The sequence below is a fragment of the Episyrphus balteatus genome, chromosome X, assembly GCF_945859705.1.
Source record: "Episyrphus balteatus chromosome X, idEpiBalt1.1, whole genome shotgun sequence".
NCBI lineage: Eukaryota > Metazoa > Arthropoda > Insecta > Diptera > Syrphidae > Episyrphus > Episyrphus balteatus.
The window spans coordinates 3,221,517-3,244,640 of NC_079138.1; the positions used below are offsets into that span (position 1 = coordinate 3,221,517).

Here is a 23,124-nt window from a genome sequence, read left to right on the forward strand (position 1 = left end):
AGATCGCACAAAAGCTGTAGAAACTATATTTTTTTTCTTTTTGAAGCTTCTAACATAATCTTTGAGTATTGCTTTATGATGAGAACTATGCTCTTCCTTGGGCAAAAAAGCCGAATTATTTTAAATTAGCAGTTAATGTTGAAAGTTGGGCTTATTTTTTGGAAAATAAGCAAATTTGTGTAAAAACTACGAAATTCCGAACCGAAAAAATAGTTTTTCTGGATAAAACAACGGTTTTTTATTTTTGAATTTTAGGAAAGTGCCTAAAAATAAATATTTGATAGTTTTTTGTTAGATTTTTTGTATTTGTATATAAAAAGAAATTATTTAAGCTTATTTTTTTACTCCCTAAATATCGAAATAACTAAGTAAATAATGAATTTATTAATTTTTTAAAAAATACGTCTTTTATTATAGGTAAAGGCCAGTTGTTTGACATTATTAGTTTTAACCCTCTACTGCATACGAAGCCAAATATGGTTTTGTCTGTTTGTATGCACTTTTCTCTTCTCTGTCACAAAAAAATGGTAAAGATTAAATACAATCCTCTTCTTTAAGTTTCTGAGAACCCATAGAGATAGTTTTTTCGTGTGTCCGACACAAAATAAATGTGTATTTTATGATCACAGGTGAGTCGATCAGTCGTGTGCATTGAAATCGAAAATGTAGAATATATCCATACTTTAAGTGTTAATTATTGCGTTTGTTTGGAAAGTAAAGTGGAATTAAAAATTTATTTTTGATCGATTGTCTAATTGTGTATGCTATGAACCAATTTTTGTTGAAAAAAAATTATTGGCCTGGTCTTGGGAGGGCAAAAAGTACGGAAGCCATATTTGGCTTCGTATGCATTAAGGGGTTGTAAATCTACACAATTTGTTAAATTTTTTTGTTGGAAAATTTTGTTTCTTTACATTGTTATTTTGCTTGGAAGTTATGTTTTGCTTCAGAAATGGAGCCCCTTCGCCTTTAGAGACATTTTTCTCATGTTAACCATATTTCCAGCGGCGTAACCTTTAAAATTTTAGGGGGAGGGGGGCTCACCAATAATATTTTTCAATAATTTTATTACTTTATAGTTTTTGTAAGATCTGGGAGTGGGTGAAAATGTTGGAGCAAGACTAACTTCGACAGTGGAAAGAATGTGAACCAGAAGAAATGTTTAAAACGGACGAAAACAAATTGCTTTTCTCGGTTCCATGTCTTAAAATGAGCCAAATTTGAATTAATTCGTAACCTTTTGTAATACAATGTATTTTTTTTACTTTATTTTGTTTTTAAATGATAAATATTTATCTTTTGATGTTTTTAATTGTATTTTTTACATAATCTGAATAAATAAAATTTGTAAGATTTCTTACCCCTTAATGCATACGAAGCCAAATTTGGCTTATAAACAAATTTTTTAAACAAATTAATTTAAACAAATTTTTTTAATGAAAACCGTTTTGAAATAACCCAAAGAACCCATGTAAAGCATTTTTTAATTTTTTCGTCCGCTAATATTAATTCATGCAGTAGAGGGTTAAAATGTACGATCTTAGGTTACAAGGGGTTGATAGTAGAAACAAATTAAAAATAATTTCTGTTTTTAATAATCAAATCAAGTTCATGAGGAACTGATTTTACTATTGAGTTTGTAAAATAAAGTCAAAATTGGACTTCATTAAAAAAAAATTATAATAATCTTATTTTTAATTTGTGAATAGTAACCAAAATAAGATGATGGAAATATCAATTTATCCTATTTCCGTGAACTTTTTTAATCAAAATTATGATCTTCTAAGTGGTTTATCTTGCTGTGATTTAATTTTGTGATTTCGGACGTGGTAACACTCTTAATTCTTTTTAATTTTTTTTTAATTTTGAAATATTTGCAAAATAAAAAAAAAATTGGTAGGGGAAAGTGGCCTAAAATGGCACCCCAAGGTAAAATTGCCCCCTTGCTAGTAATCCTAGAATCGAAAACAATTAGAAAGTTTTATGAACGCGAGTCTTTAGTTTATCTGGCGAAACCAACATATACGAAATTTCAGCAACTTCAAGCCATTATTTGAAATTTGACAGGTCAAACTGTCTCTATCCACCTCAAAAAGTACACTCGTTAAAAGTTTGTGAAATTTTTTTTGCAAAAAAAAAAGTATAAAAAACATTGTATTTTGGAAAAAGCAGTTAATGTATGTACGCATGAAGTATTTCTTATTAATTTACTGAAATAAGTTGGTTTAAAACGATTTTAAATTTTTTGGTGTAAAAATTAAATTGAAAAGAACTCAAAATGGGCAAAATGGCCTACTTAGTGCTCGGGTAAAATGGCATACCTATTTCACATGTAATTTTAAATTTTTTTTCACATTTTCATTTTTTAAAGTGAAAATAGTTGCTATTTATGAACGATGTACAAAGTGGAAGTCCTGGACTGAGGAAAGCCCTTGATTCCGTCAAAAACCTGGAAAAAAGCATCAAAAACATTCAAAAGTTTCAAAAACTACAAAAACGAGACGAGCAACCAACATGAACTGGGTTTTGAGTGACTCGTAGAAAGATCTGGGGGGATTAAGCACCACTTGTTCCAAGAAAATGCAAAAGGAGCCCTTTGACTCAATTTTGCATTTAAAATCACGTATGTTTGGACAGTGTGCCATTTTACCCGGGTAAATTTGATCAGTGAACTTTTTTAACTCGCAAATGAAAAAAATGTGAGAGTAACATATTAAACTTTGAAAAGTATATAGCATTTAAGTTTTAATGCAGCTGTTTTTCGAGATATAGGACATTTTATTTAGGGGGGCCATTTTAGGCCACCTTCCCCTATTTTAAAACCTAATTTAATGGTTTTATATAATATTTCAATTTATAACAGTGCTCCTTTATGCACTATTTAAAAATCTTTTGTTTATTAATTTACTATCGAAATTTAATTTTTATCAAACTTATTGATAGTTGTAAATCACAATAAGGGTAATAGTTGAAGCGCTTTGAGGACAAAGGTGTTAAGTGACATTTTTTTGAAATTTTGTGTTTTTTTTTTTCTCACATATCAAGAGCTTACATTATCAATTTATATTCCGGTTTATTCAGAACTTTTTTTATGGGAGCAATAGAAATCAAAACACTGTTTTCTCAAATTTTTAAAAATGTCACCCAATACTTTCATCCTCCAAGCGCTTCAACTAACGTGTGTTTGCTTACAATTTTGACGTAAGCCCATACGCGTTCAAAATTTTAGAGCCCAATTCCGCAAGAGTGAAAATTGCCTTGCGAACAAGGCACTCACTCTTGCGGAATTGGGCCCCTGAAATCCCCCTAAAAATGTACCATATCATAAAATACGATTCCGAAGTTAGATGAATGCGTTGTTCGAAAGACATTTTTATTTTTAAACAAACTGGTATGAATACTTTATGAATAACTGTTACCATTAAAATCATTAACCTCTTCAAATTATTGTTATGTTTGTTATTTTTGTTTTCATTTTCAATTTACCACAAATAGACCAACAAAAACAATCACTTAAACTGGTATAACTTGGTTGATTGAATTTATTGGCAACCAGAAACTGCAAAAAAAAAAAAAAAAAAAAAAACAAACTATGTACATGAAATTGTTTATCTAACAAGAGCTGTATACAAATACACAGTGGACCAAATAAGTCTTAATGTTGGCTTTTAGCAAGTATACTTAAAGTTTTCATAACTGATTTCGCATTGTTAAGGCATAACTACAATGGCCACTTTTTGCAAAAAGTGAAAATTTTCAAACGCATTTTGTGATAGTTTTTTAGACGGACAAATTCAAAATAATGATCCAGAAAGCTTATTTTTTGATGTAAAAAAACAAATTTTGTAGTTTTTCCCTCACAAAAGAAAGAAAAAAAAATTTATTTTTGTAAATTTCCCATTTTTTGCTAAAAGTGGCCATTGCAGTTATACCTTAAAGCCTTAACTAAATTGACCTAAAAAGTACAAAATAGAAAAGTGAAAATGTTCAAATTGATTTTAAACGATTTCGTGAAATAGTAATATTACAAAAATGATGCAGAAAGCTTATTTTTTGGTCTTAAAAAACAAGTTTTTACAATTAAATTGAGCTAGCGAGAAAAAAATATTTTCACTTTTGCACACTTGCAAAAAGTGGTCAATGTAGTTAAGGGGGGAAATCCCTCTGGATTTTTTATTTTTGCATTATTTTTTTTTTTTTGCGTAGGTAATAAATTCATTTATCAACCGAAGAACTATTTTCAGTGGTATTAGCCTTAAAAGAGCCTCAAAAGTCCCTAGATAGTCCCGAAACCTACGCGCTCCGAACCTACCACAGTACGAAAACGAAAACTTTAAATGCATTTTTCTCGTATCCCGTTTTTTTCCTCGCCGTGAAACGTCACTCAAAAAGTAATGAAGCTATCGACTTGAAATAAAATGCAAATTACTCGTTAATTTATTGGCCATTGCATGAACCTAAAAGTTCAATATAATTTTTACAATACATATTTTTTCTAACAATTTTTTTGTCTCTAATTTTTGTTGTATACTTTTTTTTACTGAATTTAGGTTCATGCAATGCGTATAAATATATTTTATTGGAATAAAATTTCTTTTTTGATTATAAATAATTTTCTGGACTTGGGTATTGCACGGCGCAAATTGTAGACGCCAACTTTAAAGAGCTGTAGGCCCGCCATTTTGTTTTTATTTTACTTAAAAAAAAAAATTGTATCAATACTTCATAATGTCAATAATATCATATACTTTTCCAAATTTCAATAAATGCTTTCGGTTTTCCAAAAAAGCCTGGTGCGCAGCTCGCGCTAAATTTTAGTTCCCATACAAATTATCGAAAATTTTTAGCCGAGCTAAAATGGGATCCCATACAAATTATAGATAACTTGTATGAGAATTTTATCTCGGCTAAAATTTAGCGCGAGCAGCGTACCAGGCTTAAGGCTTTAATTTGAATTGATTGACGAATTCGTGTTAGAGCGTTTTTTCTCGCTACTAGCCTAAGACCTAACTCTAATAGACAGAAGCAAACGGATGCTAGTGTCAAAAATAAACAAGCGTTTCTTTCTGTTCTTTCAAAAGAGTCTAACATGCAATCAGCTTTCACAACTACGTCCGTAAAGTTCGGTTGGGATCGCACTTGACGTCCGAAAATAAAACCGAACGAAACTAGCAATCCGCCATTAGGCCAACCAAAAAAAAACAAAATCTTTGCAGAGTCTCAATCTCAACCCCTAATTTTCTCTATCCTAAACTCTACTCCGATTGCTTTGGTGTGAGCTAAGTTTTTACTAATCACTTATAAATTATCTATACAATTCTACCTGTTGCCAAATAAAAAAAACAAAATCGAAAATTCAATTAAAAAACTATTACACCTGCCCCACTATATGCACTCTGCAGCGATACATTTAATTTCTCAAGCAGGTCTCTTGGAGCCAATAAGATTGGCCATTCCATCCACATTATTCGTTTGTTAGTTCTCATACCATTTGGTATGATTAGGTACTTTGAATTTAACATTTTTAATTAGTGATCAGTTGAGCAGGAAGTCTGTCTGGGACAGCATAGTAGTGATTTAAAATCTTACACCAAGATGTCACCATTAAATTATCTTAAATTTACGATTTTGGGCTTATTTCATATAGTTGCAATTAATGGAACACTCTTTTCAAGCATTAACAATAACTATTTACCACCAATTGGTCTAAATATTAGAGGAGGAGGAGGAGGAGATTTTATCCCGCCTTTGTCGAATTCAAATTCGAATCCTTTTCAAGTAGTTAACGAATGGAAATATTTGGACTTTGAATATCCAACTTTTGCACGAAGGAGATCAGCCATCGCTAAAAAGTACATCATTTTGAATACAAAAAAACATAATTCCTATAATAATTTCACTTTATTTATCTCTATAGCGAATTTATTCCCGAAAATAATTTGCCTTTGGGTATCGATGTCTATGGCGATCGAATATTTGTGACTACTCCCCGTTGGAAGGATGGAGTTCCTGCTAGTTTAAGTGTACTGCCATTCCCATCCAAGGAACTTAGTCCAGCACTTCAGCCATATCCCAATTGGGAGGAGCACGGAGATCCTTATAATCCAGACTGTCGAAAACTCATGTCCGTTTATCGAGTTTCGATTGATGAGTGCTCACGAATGTGGCTAATCGATGCCGGTGTGGTAAATGCCACTGTTAGCTTGAATCAAATTTGTCCACCGAAAATCTTGGCCTACGATTTGAATACGAACAAAAGAATCCTCTCGTATGAATTGCCCGCCGATCAAGTCAAACAGGAATCATTGCATTCGAATATACTGGTCGATGTGCGCAATGGCAAGTGCGAAGATGCCCATGTTTATGTGACGGATGTGTGGCGTTTTGGCATTGTCGTTTATAGCTTGGCAAAGAATCGCAGTTGGCGAACAACCAATTATAATTTCAATCCGAATCCCATTGCATCGGATTTCAATGTGTATGGATTGAATTTTCAATGGTTGGATGGTGTTTTCGGTTTGAGCTTATCGCCATTGAATGAATTGAATGATCGAATTTTATTCTTTCATCCGATGGCTAGTTATAAGGAATTCACTGTATCGACGGCTATTTTGAGGGATGAAAACAATTGGCCAAATAAAGCTCAGGATGTGGCCAAAATGTTTTCGTCAATTGGTAGTCGTGGGCGTGATGGGCAGTCATCGACATCAGGAATCGATCGTAATCAAGTAATGTTTTATACACAAGTTCATCGGGATGCAATTGGATGTTGGGACACACGCAAGCCCTATAGACAATCGAATCTTGGACAGATTGCTGCAAATAGTTCGTTAATTCAATTTCCGAATGATTTGAAAGTCGACCGACAAGTTAGGCAGGGTGTGTGGGTGATGAGTAATCGATTGCCAATCTATTTGTATTCGAAACTCGATTACAGTGATGTAAATTTTAGAATTTTGAGGGCAAATGTGGAGGATGCTGTTGCTGGGACGATTTGTGATGCCAATTTAGGTTCACCGATAAATGTCGGTGGTTCAAAAGGAGATGATGATGAGTGTTATTAAATAAAGATATTTTTTTTTTTTCTATATTTTGTTTAATCTTAAAATTTTGGTTTTGTTTTATTGAAATAGTCGTCTTTCTGTGATGGGATTTTTTTTTTTTATATTTTTGGGGGAAAATGTGAAAGATGCATTAGTTTGATGGAATGATTTGTGGGGTAACAATTTGGTTTCATCGATGAATGTTGATTTCCTTAGGGTTTTGTTGGCTGAATCGAGTGGTTGACAGAGCAGCGCCTCTTCTATAAAAAAAGGTTCATTTTAAGACCATGAACTTTAAAATCTTTTGAAGTAGTACTCTGAGCTACGTGGGAGTTTTTAGGGCACAGTAACTAAGTAACTACATCATCTCCTAAAATAAATATGTTTTTTGCTAACTTGTGTAGGGTTTCTTTTCTTCCACATAACTTTACTCAAGATTTACAATAAAATTTGAAATCTGTAAACAATATATTTTAAAAGCAACTCTTATGAAAGATCTATATGGCCTTCAAGTAACGATATAATCTGACTATAACTTCTCAAAATAAATGTATTAACAGACGCATACTCTATTTGTTGTGACATAACACACGTTAACATGACTTTTTAATTCTGGTGACTGGTTTAGAATAAATATATTACGACTTATTTTTTGCAGCTCTAATTAAAAATTTATTCCCATTCAACCCCCCACAAAGACGTACTTAGCTTAAGTTTGTTTTTACATAATTTTAATCACATCTAGCTATATGATATATTTTTTTTTTGCTTCATTTTTTGAATTTTAATCGACCGCTAACAAGTTGTCTTGATCAAGAGGAACAAACGAAGAAAAACGAAAAGTGGTCAAATTAATGAGGCTAGCATAAAAAAAAATGGAAAATAACAAGACAAATTGATAAGTAGGTAATAACTTTATATCCAAGCAACTGTTGGGATACTAGTTTGTATTAAGAAATATTGATATGATTGGTGGTGAAAATATAAAACAAGTATATGATGCATGTTTTAAGTAGGCGTTTATAAGAAATGACAAGTAAATGCATTCAATTAGAAATATTCTGTAAAAAAAATATTAAGCATTAGCACCCACAGAGAAAAACAAGACTGGTTATTTGCCCTCTTTTAATTCTGAGCCAAATCACTCTACGAATGTATTTAATATTTTTTTTTTTATTTTTTTTTTTTACACACAGAAAAAATGCAAAAAGTCTTACTTTTATAGCCCGTTTTCACTAGAGCCAAAATGAGATAATTTCTCAAATTATCTCGTTTGGAATTTCAAATCTTATAGGAAATTTTTAGAATTTGGAATTCGAACTGACCTGATTTGAAATTATCAAAACAAAAAAAGGCTAATAATAGAGATCTTTATACCCGGACAAAAAAAAGAGCCAACCTGGAGGAAAACCCTCTTCATAAAGAAGACTTTAACGACAATTCCTACCTACTCTACAAGGCAGTGTTCCTAGGGAACAATTACCTAACCAATCTCTGTGTAACTGACTTGATACAAAGAAGGTGGCGGTATTAGTTTTTATTAACTCTAATGCACCTGTTTTTAATTTCTCTTATTCTTCCTATTACTTTTCTCGGCACTGTTTTGATCTCGATGTTGAGGGGATCATAACTACTATCCCACGTTTCTGCTTCACATTAGTGATCCGCTTGTGGGGTTCGCCGGGTTGTTTTTAGAAATCGGCGACAACCCTCCCAGTTTTGAATTGTTCCAATTCTGAGGCCAACTGAATGCTAGTGTTTTTGCATTTGCTTGTACCAGGAGTTTTTAGGCCTACTTTTCTTTTTATTTCGTGTTGGAACATAATATGATATTGCCTTTTTGACGGGGTTCTCATGATCTCTCCTTTGAACATGGCAATACCAACTGGGAGATGGTATTTTTAACATGAAGGCTTCCTCGGATCTTCGTACTTCTAATTCTATCAAGCTTTTTTACTCCTGCTGTCATACGAATGCATCTTCATCTCAGTTGCCGTTAACTTACTCACATACTTTTTGTACATTGTCCAATGTCGATGGAATGCTTTTTCAAAATCAACCAATACGACATGCAAATCATCCAAATAATAAAAATGTTTGTAATATGAATCATTATTTTATTTAATTTATATTTTGCATATATAAGATCTTAAACATCCGCATCTGTAGATGTTAACTTTCAAAAATCCGCATCCGCATTTAGTAATAACGTAAACGTCTTATAAATCGATGAACCCCGGCTCCATTCACGAAAAAACGATTTTCTCCCGTTGCGCCTGAGGCTGTTAGGAGTGAGGTATAGATTGCAATTCAAAATTAAGAATAAATTATTAAAGTTCAAATTTTTCGAAAAATGAAAAAAGAAACATTTTTTGCACCACCCCAAGTAACATTTTTTCTTCCCAATTTTTTTTTTACAATATTAACATTTGAACAATAAAAACATCGAATCAAGAGCAAAATAAATGTCTTCGTGAGTTCTGCAGTCATCAAATCTTTGTTGCGCAATCTGCCCGACGCTTTTTGACGACATAATGACGTTTTTGAACAGCAAATTCAGCAGTTAGACAAAGTTGGGACAATCGCAGATCTGACTTTATAAACACGTCTAACGCAGGCCTAAGTTAGGCAGACGTTTGTGAAAACACCCATAGTTAAGCAATAAGACCTATAAAAAAAACTCCGTTTTTTATACTTAATTTTATATTTCAGAACATGGTTAAGTTTCAGTTACATTATCAACCACATAATCATACTATTTATCTGTTTGATCAGATTCACTATAATTCATTTTGTTTCATATCCAAATTTTCTTGTCCAAATTCATCTTAATTACACACAAATATTCTAATAAGTCAAGATGCAAACTATATAAATCCTCTATGGTCGGTTATTTTTTTTTTTTCTTGTTTCCATACTATTGTGAAAACTATAAGAAGAAAATATATACTCAGATAATAATAGTTTTTTTTTTTCATAACATTTCTTTCATTTTTTTTTTCTTTTTTTTTTCTATTATTAAGAAATATGTAACGAAAAATTAAATAAATATAAAAAAAGGACACTTTTATGAAAAGAACAATAATCATTCATAAAAACGAAAATAAAATATATCAAGCTGACAATGATTTAATATTTAGTCATGTTTTTTTTCAATTTTTTTGTTTAAGCTTAAAAACTACTTAGAAGTGTGTTAAAAAATGTTAAACGAAATAATGCGGTTTATTTTTAAACTTAATTTAAAATTAAAAAAAAAAAAAAAAATTATAACTGAAACACTTTGTTGATGATAACAAATTATATCATGTTGGGTTTCTGGTCACCCGGGTTCTCATTGGATGCATTATTTTTTCGAGGCCAACTCTGATGATTATTCTAAAAATAGAAAGAAAAAAATTACATGGATACAAATTTAAAACAAAAACAATAAAAATCCATTGCACAAAATAAATCATAGAAGCAAACTATGCCTTCAATAAAATTTAAGTTATAATAAGGTTTTTTTATAGTAAAGTTTAAGCTTTTAGTTAATGAAATCTATAAATTATAGAATTTATGGTCAAGAATATTCTATAAATGAAACCAAACTATCAGCCAGGTCCAACCATTTTGCCTTCACCGCTCAGGCCATTGAGTCCTCACCCAAATTTCGCTGTTCAAAGTGCTCGTTTTAAATGTAAAATTATCACACAACGCTTAGTAGGAGTAGCTTTTTCATCTTTAGGATTTTCTTATTAACTTGCACTATTGTCTTAAAGTCTTGAAAAAATCAATAGACCGGTCGCTAGAGATAGTTGAGTATGCAAAATATGAGGACCGAGTTTCATCAATAGATTTGAGTTCAGAAGAAGTCAAAGATTAATAATGTGGATCTTGCCGGTCAATTTTGTGGTCCATTTTTGTTTACGCCCCTACTCTTATTTGTATAGGAAATAGGCTATTGATTATGTCATAAAAATCATAGCAATAAGGAACAAAGACGTTCATGGGTTTTAATTGCAGGAATCGTTCAATGGGTTATAAAAGAAGATAAAACCGTGAAGTGCCATTAAATGAGGGGTGAAAATTGAAGATATGGGCCAAAAGCCCCCTTTTTTGTTTTTTTTTTCAATATATATAATAAACAAAGCAAAATTTTGAAAAATTGCACTCAAAACTTTTTGTAGAGAGTGAATTTTCCTTTCGGAATAATGTTTTTAAAAATTGAAAAAAATTTTTTTTCATACCAAAACAGTCGAAACAAATATAACAAAAAAAAATCAAAATATTCTAATTTTTGAGTTGTTTTGCTTTTTTGGCTGTATCTTTTTTTTTTTGGCTTTGATACACATATTTCGACTTTCTGCCTATATCGACTTTTGATCTGGAGTTTCAGGAGAACAACATACTAAAATTTCAGGCAATTTCACCGAGGGCCACTTCCCATAGAAAATGTGCGGGATCCATTCTTGACAACTTTCATTTTTTTTTTTTCATACAACAGAACAAGACCAATTTAAAACAAAAAATAATAATTTTCTTGGAGTATTAAAAAATACAATTTTAATAAAAAAAAAAATTTGACTAATTTCATAAATTCACTAAAAGTTGTTTCTTCGTCTTACCTGCTGCGTATCATTAGTCACGGCAGCAGTTGTTGAGCCTTGTCCACCACTACTATTTCCGCCTCCACCTCCGCCTTGGGTCATCCATGATAAAAAGCCACCCCCCTGATTGCCAGATCCACTTTGGCTATTTTGTCCACCTCCACCTCCGAACCCCTGCGTAAGAAAATATTTTGTTGTCATATTAAAAACATCTAAAAACAAATCAAATTTACTTGATCTTGAGATTGATTTTGTAAGTTTCCAATTAAGCCCCATTGGTTGAGAGCAGCAGCTACTATAGCTGGATTCATTGAAATTTGATTCAAATTCAAACCAACTCCAAGCGGATTATTAAGATTCTGGCCTTGATTTGATGGATTTTGTCCTTGCGGATTAATGCCCAAAGCTTGCAAATTAGGCATATCTAGATTGCCACGATTTTGATTATTCCAACCGCCATTGTGCTGTTGTGGTGGCATAGCTTGGCCTTGCATATAAACATTTCCACCACCACCATTACCACCACCACCTCCGCCACCACGATTCTGTGGATTGTATGGTTGCATTGAATTATCTAATCTACTCGATCCAGAATTTGATGTTCCAATTAAGCCACCTCCTCCATTACCGCCACCAATTCCACCAAGTGAATTATTACCCAGACCACCCATTCCCATGCCGGAGCCTCCAAGACCATTGCCCATCATACCGCCATTTGATCCCCCTCCGAGACAATGTCCCCCACCAATACCCAATCCACTGCCAACAACTCCGTTCATATTATTTCCATAACCATTATTATGATTGCCACGTTGTCCGTGCTGTGATAGACCATGCATATTGCCTCCTCCATGGTTACCATTTCCACCACCATATCTATTATAGTTGTTGAAATTGCCACCGTTATTGTTGCCGCCATTATTTCGAATTTGTTCAGTTTTTGGTGCTGCATTCGAAACATGCACAGAAATACCTATTCCACATAAAAAAAACAAAGTTTTACTTTTTTTTCTTCTATAGAGGGCAGGGTTATAAAAAATCATTTTTTTAATGCATCTGTTTTCGATTTTAAAATAAATATTTATTTTTTTATTTGCAAAAAATATTTTTCAGTTGCAATAAAATTTTTATTTTCAGCTGCAATTTTTTTTAATTTGTTCAAATGCATTTTTTTATTTAAATTAATATTTTTACAACTCTGATAGAGGGTAATTATTTTATATTTTATTTACCTTTAACAATATGATCTTCACCACACAATGATTGAGCTACATCTGGGTCCAAAAATGTAACAAAGCTAAATGCTCTAAATGGTTTTGGTATAAATACATCGGTTACTTCGCCGAATTTTGAAAAATATTCACGAAGATCCTCTGCGGTCATATCCTCAGTGCAACGTCCAACAAATACCTTACAAGGTACTTGATGCACCATTCCTTGCTGTTTATAAAGTTAAAATTTTATTCTTTAAATAAATAAATTCAGTGCAGACGCACATAGGTCGATTTGACAGATTTAGGCGGCCAAAATTATTTTAGGATTTATTTTGTCTTTAAACCATGTATACTTTAATGGAAAATAGTCTTCGTCTTAAAATTAGTATGTACAGTAGAACCCGTTCAACAGAAAAAAAAACCAAATACATACATATATTACATGTTATTCCTTTGAAATTTGTTTTCGTTAGCATAAGTGAAAAACCAGTTTAAAAGAAATAAACCCAAATATTTTATCGTGTTTCACTTAAGCAGGTTTGAATGTATTAACAACAAAAAAAAAATGTGTCACTTTGAACTGCTCCCAATCAGAAATAAGGGGGTTTCAGCGGTTGATTTTTTTTGCAGAATAGCGCTAAATATATATTTTATTGAGTAAATAAAAAAAATCATAAGATAACAAAATAGTTTTCAAAATAAAAAAGCATGGTTTTTTACTTGAAAAAAAGTGTTTTTTTTTTTTAAATGACTTAAAAATATGACGAAGTAAAAAATAAATAAAATTTTAATTTATTTGAAAGCTTACATGAATTTTCACTTCGCTAAGCAACCTTGCAAAAATTTAATTTGACATTTCTGTAACAAACCGAAAAAGATCGTACAAAAACTGTACAAACTATATTTTTTTGTATATTGGTTTTTGATCATATGTATTTTTTTCTTTTGAAGTTTCTTAAATAATCTTTAAGTATTGCTTAATCGAAAAAGTACGCCATATTTCTAATAAATGGCACCATGTTTTTAATTGGCAGGTAATGATGAAAGTTGGGCTTTTTTTCGGAAATAAGCAAATTTGTGTAAAAACTACGAAATTAAAAAAAAAAAAAAAATAGTTTTTCTGGAAAAAACAACGGGGTTTTATTTTTGGATTTTAGGAACGTGTCTGAAGATAAATATTAGATAGTTTTTTGCTTGAATTTTTGCTTTTTTATATAAAAATAAATTATTTAAACTTTTTTTTTTAACTAAGTAAATTATGAATTTATTGAATTTTTAAAAAATACGTTTATTATAGGTAAAGGCCAATCGATTGACATTATTAATTTTAATTAATAACTACAATGCGAGTAAAGATCGAGTTCCAACGCCCTAATAATTGGCGCAAACATACTTAGAGGGATAAAAAGGATGGGGGAGCTATTCCTTCAAGTGTCTATTTACTCATAGAGTCATTGGTTTTCCTATTCAAAGATTTTCATTTTTTTTTTTAATTATGACCGCTTAAATATTACAAATCGACGTATGTGAGACGGAGAAGCAACAACTTACCTTAGAATTTGGTACTTTAACCTCACACCATCGCCCATCGATCAAATGACGTGTGGACAAAACACGCTTCTGGGCTTCATAATAAGCAAATCGAACAAAACCAAATCCCTTCGATTGGCCAGAGTCCATATCTTTTTTAACTTGTGCCATTAAGACATCACCGAATTCCTCAAAATGTTCACGTAAACTTTCTTCGGTTGTCTTCCATGGCAATCCGAGCACAATTAAATCTGTGCATCGGGCTCGCGATTCAACGCGTTTTGTTTTTGCCGTTGAATTTTCTAAATTATCATCACTCTTCCGTTTGTTTTCTTAAATAAAAAAATAATAATAATAATCAATACAAAATAATTAAAATAAAAATTTACTAAAAAACCTTTTGGAAAAACACAGAAAAATATTTGAGTGCCCCAACCAGCATCAGACGTTGGAGGATAAAATCGTCCTTCATTCAATCGAACTCCACGTACAGCTTTTGTATCTTCATTGCGATATTTAAGACCACACGATCCGGGATATTGTGCTTGCAAAGTTGATTGCAATAAAGTGCCATCTTCTTCGGTTGGCAACTCAATTGGTTCTTCTCCTTCGTCTTCGGCAACTTGAACAAAATCCATTCTTATAATTTATTTCTTTGTTTCTACTTCTTTTTGCTCTCTTCTGCTTCACAACTAAATATAAATCGAAATACAGAAAAAAACAAGATTTTTTTCAAATAAATAACAAGATACATATAGTTTCTTAAATTAGGTACATTAAAAAAAAAGTTAAAAATTTATTTAAAAAAAAAAATTAACACTCTTATAGCAAAATATATATAAATTGTGGCTTTAACACAAAACATCATAAACAATTTCCAAGAATCACACAAAAAACACCTAAGTTTTTATTTTCTTTTTTTTTTAAATTTATATCGAACAACCAAGAGAAAAGAAAATAAATATAAACTGCGTTAATTTTTATTAAGAAAAAACATTCATAGTTTTGCAAATAATCATTTTCTTACTCTTTCAATCAGATTCTAACAACGAAAATTTCAGGAATCAATTTCACATGGCGCTTCGCATACATTCTCAACTTTGAATCAATTTTCGCACATTATTACCAACTTATTCTCATCAATTATTTAAACTGCCATTTTTACCTAAATTATTCATGCTTTTTATCATCAATTTCAATTTTATTTTCTTCCTATAAAATCAGCACAGAACCGTTTTGCTTTATTTCATTGACTTCTTGACCATACTAACTGTTCTCCTCATGATTGTATGTATAATCACCACCCACAACAGATGCAATTTTCACAAAACTTACTATCCATTTTCTTACTTACTAATGAACTTTGGTAGATTTTTCGTAGAACATGTACTTTGTTTCTGTAATAAAAAGTCAAAACCAAGCAGAAATCACTAGGGTCCAATTTTTCAAGTTATATAACAGCAGAATATTGGCCCTCAGGGAATTCATGAACGCATGAACCTTTTGGGTTAGTACGTGATTAAAGGGTATTAACTGGTAAGTCTATATACACAGGACTTGGTAGAATTAAGAAGAACAGGATGGACATAATCAAAGAATAAATATGAAAATGTACCTTGTGGTCTAATTATTTATTTATTTATTGGTTCCTTTTCATTATAAATTCAAATATGTACATATTACCCAAATACGTAATTGAAACAAAAATATGACAAACATTTATAGTAGCATTGGGGATATGTAAACTATACAACTTAATGTGGTTAAGAATAATGTCAAGGCCACAAACAAAAGAGTAGAACTACTGAGTCAAAATTTTTGGAGGGACAAAAGATTTTAACCTTTGAATTCAATGGCCCTTAGTAATAGACCCACTGATTTTCCTAACTTTGCCTTTTTTGCGTTATTGTAAGAAAGTATAGACTTTATACAATTACGATTAATGTCCTCTTTATTTCAAATATGCATATGTTTTTAGTTTTGCCTTTTTTTTTACTCATCAGTGCCATTTTTTGTCTATTTTTGGCAATTTTGTTAGTTTTGTATGCTTTTTTAAATCGAAAAAAAATCTTAAATCTTAATTTCTATAAACCATAATAGCTTGAAATTGCGTTCACTTCAGTTGAGATTATTTCCCTTAAAAATATGGCCGTTACATAATCTTAAGATAACAAATTTGCTTGAAATATAGAAAAAGAAAGTATAGAGATTGATAAGGACATTAAAACCCAAAAATTAGGTAGTTTTGAGAGACTGTAAATGTGCATATTAAATTTTATTTTTAAATAAGACACGGATTGGACAAGCATTCCCCTTTTCTAAGAATATCAAAGAAAGTGAATTGTTGAAAATTCACTACTGTTTTCATTTTCAATCAGGGACTTAAAATAGTTGAACAAATAAATTCTGTAATTAATGTGGACATCAACTCTAGACTTCCCAAAAAAAAAACTGATGTAAATAACATCGACAGTTTTAATTCGGGTCTACTCGTTTCTGTTCAAGTAAAGAGGTCTTTCAGCTCATTTAAGACACTTAGAGACAATCGCAGGAGGTTGTTTCCTGAAAACTTTAAAAAACTGACAGTAGTTCAATACTTTCATAATAACATTTTTGATTTTTATTTGATTTTTGTTAGCATTTTTTGAATTTTTTAGGTCATAAAAATCCTTTCTCTTGTTATTATTATTACTATTTTTTTTTTTTTTTTGTTAAAATCGAGTTTTGCTAAATTCGGAACAATTACTAAGGGCTAATGTTTTTAAAGAGCAGATTTGTCCATCATCATACAGATCACAAAATGATGAGCAAATTAAGAAATTTATACTACAAAGTTGAATTTATAATAACTTAACATTTATAATAATCACTTAAATTGATAGGCCATTTTCATATGGTCGTTGAAGGAGTCTAATACATTTAACAAAACAAATCCATATAAATTGAACATAACTAAATACAAACAAAGAAAATAACAAGTTTACAGAGAATAAAACATCGAAATAACAAGAAATAGAAGAATTTTATTATAGTTAAGTCTCTGGGAAAGAAATATATCCACAATATTTATGTTTGAATTCATAAACACATCTCCGCTTTTGCATAACAATTTTTTGTATGGAAAGAAAATATTTTTGATGCAAAGCATCACTGCATTAATGAATTCAGCCTATCTACGATCCAGTCAAATATTAAATATTAAATACCGAACAAATATTTATTTTTGCTTAGTGAATATTAGGAGGCCATTCGAAACAAATGAAAACTCAAATATTTTCCAACATCAATCTAGCAAAACTCAACCAAACCAAACGCTCATCAACGTGGCGTATCCAGAAAAAAAATTTGGAGGGGGCTGGAAAATGTTTAAAAAAATGTTTAGGGGGTAAATGTACCAAAAATTTGTCTCTTTTTTATTCATCTTTGATCGAGAGCGAAGTGCTGAGGTACTGAAAGTGATATAGTAGAGCATTTTACTGATCTCGACAGCTTCGTACTACTGTCTCCTCCTTTCACATTCAAAGTCGTGTTTCATCAAAGTTTTTGTGTCCCAAACATTTTACACAAACAGCAAGGAGTTGAGTCATATGTACTTCTTAAATTCAAAACAGTTTACAGATTTATTCCTACCACGTCAAGTTTTTGAGCTAATCTCATCACTATTTTCCATATAAACGCCAATGTTCCGCGATTCGACCGAAAGTGAATTGAAATTGGAGAATTGCGCACTGCAAACACAGGCAAGGTAGTGATGAATTATAATATTTCATGCCTCATGTGCATGGATAGGATGTTGTGGAATTTGCCTTTTTTTCTTGCTCAATCGTGCGACATTATAGATTAAAAACAAACACGTTTCACATCCCCCTCGTGCCAAATATATGTATTTTATTTTGCCTTTTCTTTCGTTATTGCCTTTTTTGCCTTTTCTCTTGTTATTGCCTTTTTATGTCTTTTCCTATGTTTTTTTTTTTTATCTTTTTAGCGTCTTTAAGGTAATGCCTACACACAAAAAACTCAAATATACAAACAAAAAGCTAAGGGATATTTGCTGAATCGAAACTTAAATAATTTATGTTGAACATTAACTTTTATTCCCTACTTTTTCCTCTGCTTAAACTGTCACATAAGGATTTATGTAGAACTAAAATGCTTAAGTTTTGATTCAGCAAACAGATCTAACTTACTCAGCAAACGGGTCTAACCTACTCAGTACATTACTTACTCAATAGGTACTTATATCCATATAAAAAATTCATTAATTACCCCACACAAACAAAATTTGAGTGAAAAGGTCTAAATATGCAACTTGTTTGTCTGCTATTGCTACCATTTATTGTCTTCTACGTTCTATTGCGCGGCCGACAACCGACACGTATCAGGGTTCAAAAGCTAACTTACTCAATTTACAATACTCCATTGAAGAAGTTCTCCAGATTTTGGACATAATCAAGAGAGATTTGGAAGCTGCGAAAGGGGCAGTCGCAAAAGATGTTTTTGAGAAGTACAGATCAATTTTTTTGGCAAATGAGGGACTCGAGAGAGTTGAACAAATAAATTGCGTAATGCATGGGAACACAAATCAAGAGCTCCCGGCAAATGTTGAAGTGGGTTATTGGCGATTGGAGCACATACTACTAGCGCCGTAGTTTCAACTTTTGAACTAATTTTAACGGATGTTTACATTTTGTATTTCTAAAAATGGCGTCCATGTCAAAAGTCCTTACAAAAAAAAAATTAAAATGTCGGATGCCAGCTCCTTCCGTCCTGTTAATTTTAGTTTTTGTTTTGACCACCGGTAGCGCATTTCAACTTTACCAATCGCCAATGTCGAGTGCTTTAATTGGGGTCCAGTAGTCGCCTCTACAGATGTAGAGAACTCTTAAGGGACAATCGCAGGCCCTTGTTAACTGAAAATTAAAAAAAAACTCATGATTGTTCAAAATTACTGCAATTAAATTTTATATTTCATTCTTTCTCTCATTAAATGCCTTTTTTTGCCTTTTTGGGAGTTTTATTTTGCCTTTTTTTAATTTTTTAGGTCCACAAGATCCTATCCCTGCTCATGTGTTTTGTGTATTTTGTATTAAATTAACAAAATATAAACATTACAAAATAGTAAATATATAAGTTTTGACAATATTTTGTCCAAACATTTCAGAATCAAAAAATGAAATGAAAATGAATTGAATTCGATCAGAAAATCTAAATGAGTGAAAAAATGCAGACAGAACACCTAGTTTCACTTTAGGCAAGTGAATGGGCAAAAAGTGAAATGCAGAACGTGAAGTCTCAAAAACTAATTTTCAATGAAATCCGAAGTATGTATATAGGGTAGAGTTGCCTAATTCCGGCCGTCTCCAGTAGCCGGCCACCTTTTAGAAAAATCGTTATAACTAGTGATTTTTTAGGATTTATTCAAAATTTTTGCTCTTATGCTGTTCTTTTAAATGTCCCTCCTAAAATAACAATATTCTTATTATTCTTGTTATTCAGTTTTCTTAGAAAAAATAACTTTTTGTGAAGTGATCCAATCGCGTATGGTTTTTTTGTAATTTTACTGCCGAAACCCGCTATCGTAATTAGTGTTTTGTGGAAACAATTTTCGAGCTAATGCTTTGAAATGTTGTTTTTCTAATTAAATATATATTATTCTTGAAATAAAATAGGTTTTAAACAGGAAAAAGATGCTAATTTTGTTAATTTTAAGGGGGGGCCGGAGATAGAACACAAAAAAAAAGCTTTGAAATTCAAGAGTTTCCTGTATTCGGCCCCCTTTTATTGATAAAAGTTTAAAAAATGGGAAAAAATAGATACATTTTTTAATCATTTAATGTTAATAACTTATTAACAATCAAAATTGTTTCTAAATTCTTAAAACACAATGATTTAACTAAAAATAATTCAATTTATTCAAGCTTGACCTAATAAAGTCAGTGGCCGGAAATAGGACACTAGATGGCCGAAAATAGGAAACAAAGGCCGGATTTAGGAGAATCGGACTTTTTTAGACAAAAACTTAAATAAAATATTTTTGGGAAATATTATTAACTTTTTTTTAACCATACCGAAAAATTAATAAATAAAGTACATTTTATTTCAAGAATTATTCGAAAATGTTGATATTTGACGTTTCTGTGCTTTATTTTTTGAGACAAAATCCTTAAGGGGCCGGCTACTAGCAACTCTACCCTATTTTTTCGTAATATGTTGCTTTTTTAATAAAAATCAGTAGCGCAAACGGGAATGTTCTTAAAGAAACCATTAGTTATGTTGACGAATTTTGAACAAATTATGCAGTCTTTTTTACTTTTTTTATTAGCAAATTACTATTTACAAACGGCAACTCTTTATGCAAGTTGCAAGAAAAGATTCTTTGTTGTATTCCCTTATGGATAGACATAAAATTCAGGGAGTTTAATAATCTAAAAGCATTTTTATAGCATAAGCTTGCCAACAACAAAAGAATTTCACATGAAAATGACGAAAAAACAAGCAAACTGAAAATATGACGAGTCTTATAGTGACGATGGCAATAGCCTCTCGTGAGTGCTAAAATAAGTTAACATTTAAACGAGCTTCGTTACACACTATTCGGTTGAAAAAAAACTTGAGTGAAAATGCATCTTTTCTTTACTTTTGGAACCACAAATCGCAGGTAACATGAGTTATCAAAATAATGTAACGTGAGTTACCTAAATATTTTAAAATTTTTCCTCGAAATATTGAAAAAATGTTTGGTTTTGTCACTCATATTAAAAGCTTGTAATTTTGTATGTATGGAATCTTCATTGAAAACAAATTGAGATTCTTAATTTCACATAAAAACTTCATACTGTCGGACTCTTAAGATTCGTGTCCGATTTTTGTAACGTGAGTTACCATCAAACTTTTATTTTTCCCAAGCAAATGTTAAAAATAATGACAATTTTTTTAGTTAATTATGAAAGTAATAGTTATGCTCCATTCATGGATAGTAATTTCTTATCAATTTACATTAAAATTGAAAAAAAAAAAAAAATTATTTATGTGTTGGAGATTTTTGTGAATGTAACGTGAGTTACTATGGAATTGCCCCTAAGATTTTAAAACATCAAAAATTTCTATTTCCAATATCTTTGAGAAAAATGTTAATTTTGAAAAAAAAGTAAATATTCATAAGACGATAAAATAACGGCATTTTGAGATTTCATAAGAAGTCTTGCAAAATTAAACGGTGATGTAATTCAACGTCAAAATATTTAAAAAAAAATGATCTGAAGAATTCCGAATTGGACTAAATTCCGAAAAAAAAATTACCCCAACCCTCAACGTCACAAACAGCCGTTTCAGAATTTGGAGGGGGCTCGAGCATCTTTGCTGCCTCTAAATCTCTAAGATTTACGAACAAGTTTTAGTTTATCATGTACATTATGATGAAATCAGCTAAATAATAACATGATCTTGAAGGCTTGGGGGGGGGGGCTTGAGTCCCCTGAGCCTGCCCCCCTCAATACGCCACTGCTCATCAACATCAACTCGATATTCCTCACATTGTAATTCTTATAATTCTCAGCCAGCGAATTGTTAGAAAAAAAAAGAACACAGCTCAGAATTAAACCAAGCCCCCTCCGAAACAAAATCCTGGCTACGGGCCTGTATGTCCTAGTAAGTAATATCCTTCTATCATGTTTGAACCTACTAGTTTATAGAATATAAAAAAAAAAAACAAAAAAAAAGTAAGCAAGTGAGAAAGAGTCTTAAGAAATTCAAAAAGAATCTTAAAAGAAATTTGCAAAATACCCTCGAGAAGGAACACCAAATTAATTATTAATTAAAAATAAACAAAAAAAAGATTAAAGCTTTCAAACAAAAATATATAAAAAAAATTGTTTTAAAAAAAAAATGTATATAAATTCTTTGAATAAAATTTATAAACAAATTCAATAAGAATAAAAAAAAAAAGTCACATTTGTATAGTTCAAAATTCAATCTCTCTTCACCTTTCTTTCTTTTATTTTAGAAAATACTCTCTTAATTCGCTCTATATACGTATATATATTTATACATTTATTTATTTTTTCTTAAGCCTTTTTTTTTTTTAAATATATATGTATATGTATATATATATATTTATATATTCCACATCACACAAAAAAGAATTACACAATTATAGGAGAAAGAACCCAGCTAAAGCAAGGACACAAATATAGATATGTATAATAATGAAAAAAAAAAAATATATATAAAATTAATTGAAATTGAAAAGAATATAAAAATCCTTCTTCACTTGCATTCACCACCACTCTTTCAGAATTCAGAACTGTATTTTCTTTTTCAATTTATTTATTATATTTATTGAGAATCACACTAGTACAATCTCATCACATATTCTCGCTTTCGCATTCGGCACAAGTTTTGTGTGTTTTTTTTTTTATTATTTTGTATTTTTTTTTTTTGTTTTGTTTTAATGAATGTTTTCAAGAGGATTACAATTTTTAGTTAATGCGCTCAAGTACATGGTTTTGTGGTTTTGCAAAATAAATTTTGAAACAAAATTAATTCTATTTTCTTTTTTTTTTTTATTTTTGTGTGTGTTATATCGCGTTTTAGGTACTTTATCTGAATGATATAAACTCTACACTCTTCTTTCTTTTCTTCTACATTTTGGAATAAGTAGATCAAGAGACAAATTGGAATTTGGAAATGGAAAATGGACACCGATTTGATAATTCACAGTAGAGGCGTTGCGATAAATAGATAGATAAATAC

At 30.9% G+C, this 23,124-nt stretch overlaps 3 protein-coding genes across 9 annotated transcripts in view; 1 reads left to right on the forward strand and 2 right to left on the reverse strand.

The window, feature by feature from the left end:
- LOC129920542 (vacuolar protein sorting-associated protein 29) overlaps positions 1–23,124 on the reverse strand; it is a 501,662-nt gene that overhangs the window by 98,728 nt on the left and 379,810 nt on the right. The window lies entirely within an intron of this gene.
- LOC129920535 (protein yellow) lies at positions 5,414–7,079 on the forward strand. Its single transcript, XM_056001851.1, has 2 exons — positions 5,414–5,852; positions 5,918–7,079. The coding sequence occupies exons 1-2, from the start codon at positions 5,596–5,598 to the stop codon at positions 7,062–7,064; spliced, it is 1,404 nt and encodes a 467-aa protein (XP_055857826.1). The 5' UTR covers positions 5,414–5,595; the 3' UTR covers positions 7,065–7,079.
- On the reverse strand, positions 9,859–22,985 carry LOC129920533 (TAR DNA-binding protein 43). Of its 7 annotated transcripts, none has more exons than XM_056001846.1 (7): positions 22,872–22,985; positions 14,771–15,065; positions 14,395–14,705; positions 12,862–13,069; positions 11,863–12,602; positions 11,648–11,803; positions 9,859–10,418 (listed from the first exon to the last, which is right to left on the reverse strand). In XM_056001846.1, the coding sequence occupies exons 2-7, from the start codon at positions 15,009–15,011 to the stop codon at positions 10,341–10,343; spliced, it is 1,734 nt and encodes a 577-aa protein (XP_055857821.1). In that variant the 5' UTR covers positions 15,012–15,065; positions 22,872–22,985; the 3' UTR covers positions 9,859–10,340. The 7 variants fall into 7 exon arrangements, with proteins under 7 accessions (XP_055857821.1, XP_055857820.1, XP_055857819.1 ...); XM_056001845.1 differs by having other exon boundaries at positions 22,846–22,963; XM_056001844.1 differs by having other exon boundaries at positions 22,730–22,963.

Bases quoted from the DNA above. Each gene is read 5' to 3' on its own strand.
- LOC129920535 (XM_056001851.1), top strand. From the start codon at position 5,596: ATGTCACCATTAAATTATCTTAAATTTACGATTTTGGGCTTATTTCAT. The intron at 5,853-5,917 runs GTACATCATTTT...TTATCTCTATAG, and splicing joins AGATCAGCCATCGCTAAAAA to CGAATTTATTCCCGAAAATA.
- LOC129920533 (XM_056001846.1), bottom strand. From the start codon at position 15,011: ATGGATTTTGTTCAAGTTGCCGAAGACGAAGGAGAAGAACCAATTGAG. The intron at 13,070-14,394 runs GTAAGTTGTTGC...CTTTATAAACAG, and splicing joins TTAAAGTACCAAATTCTAAG to CAAGGAATGGTGCATCAAGT. The intron at 11,804-11,862 runs GTAAATTTGATT...TTTCTTACGCAG, and splicing joins AAAATCAATCTCAAGATCAA to GGGTTCGGAGGTGGAGGTGG.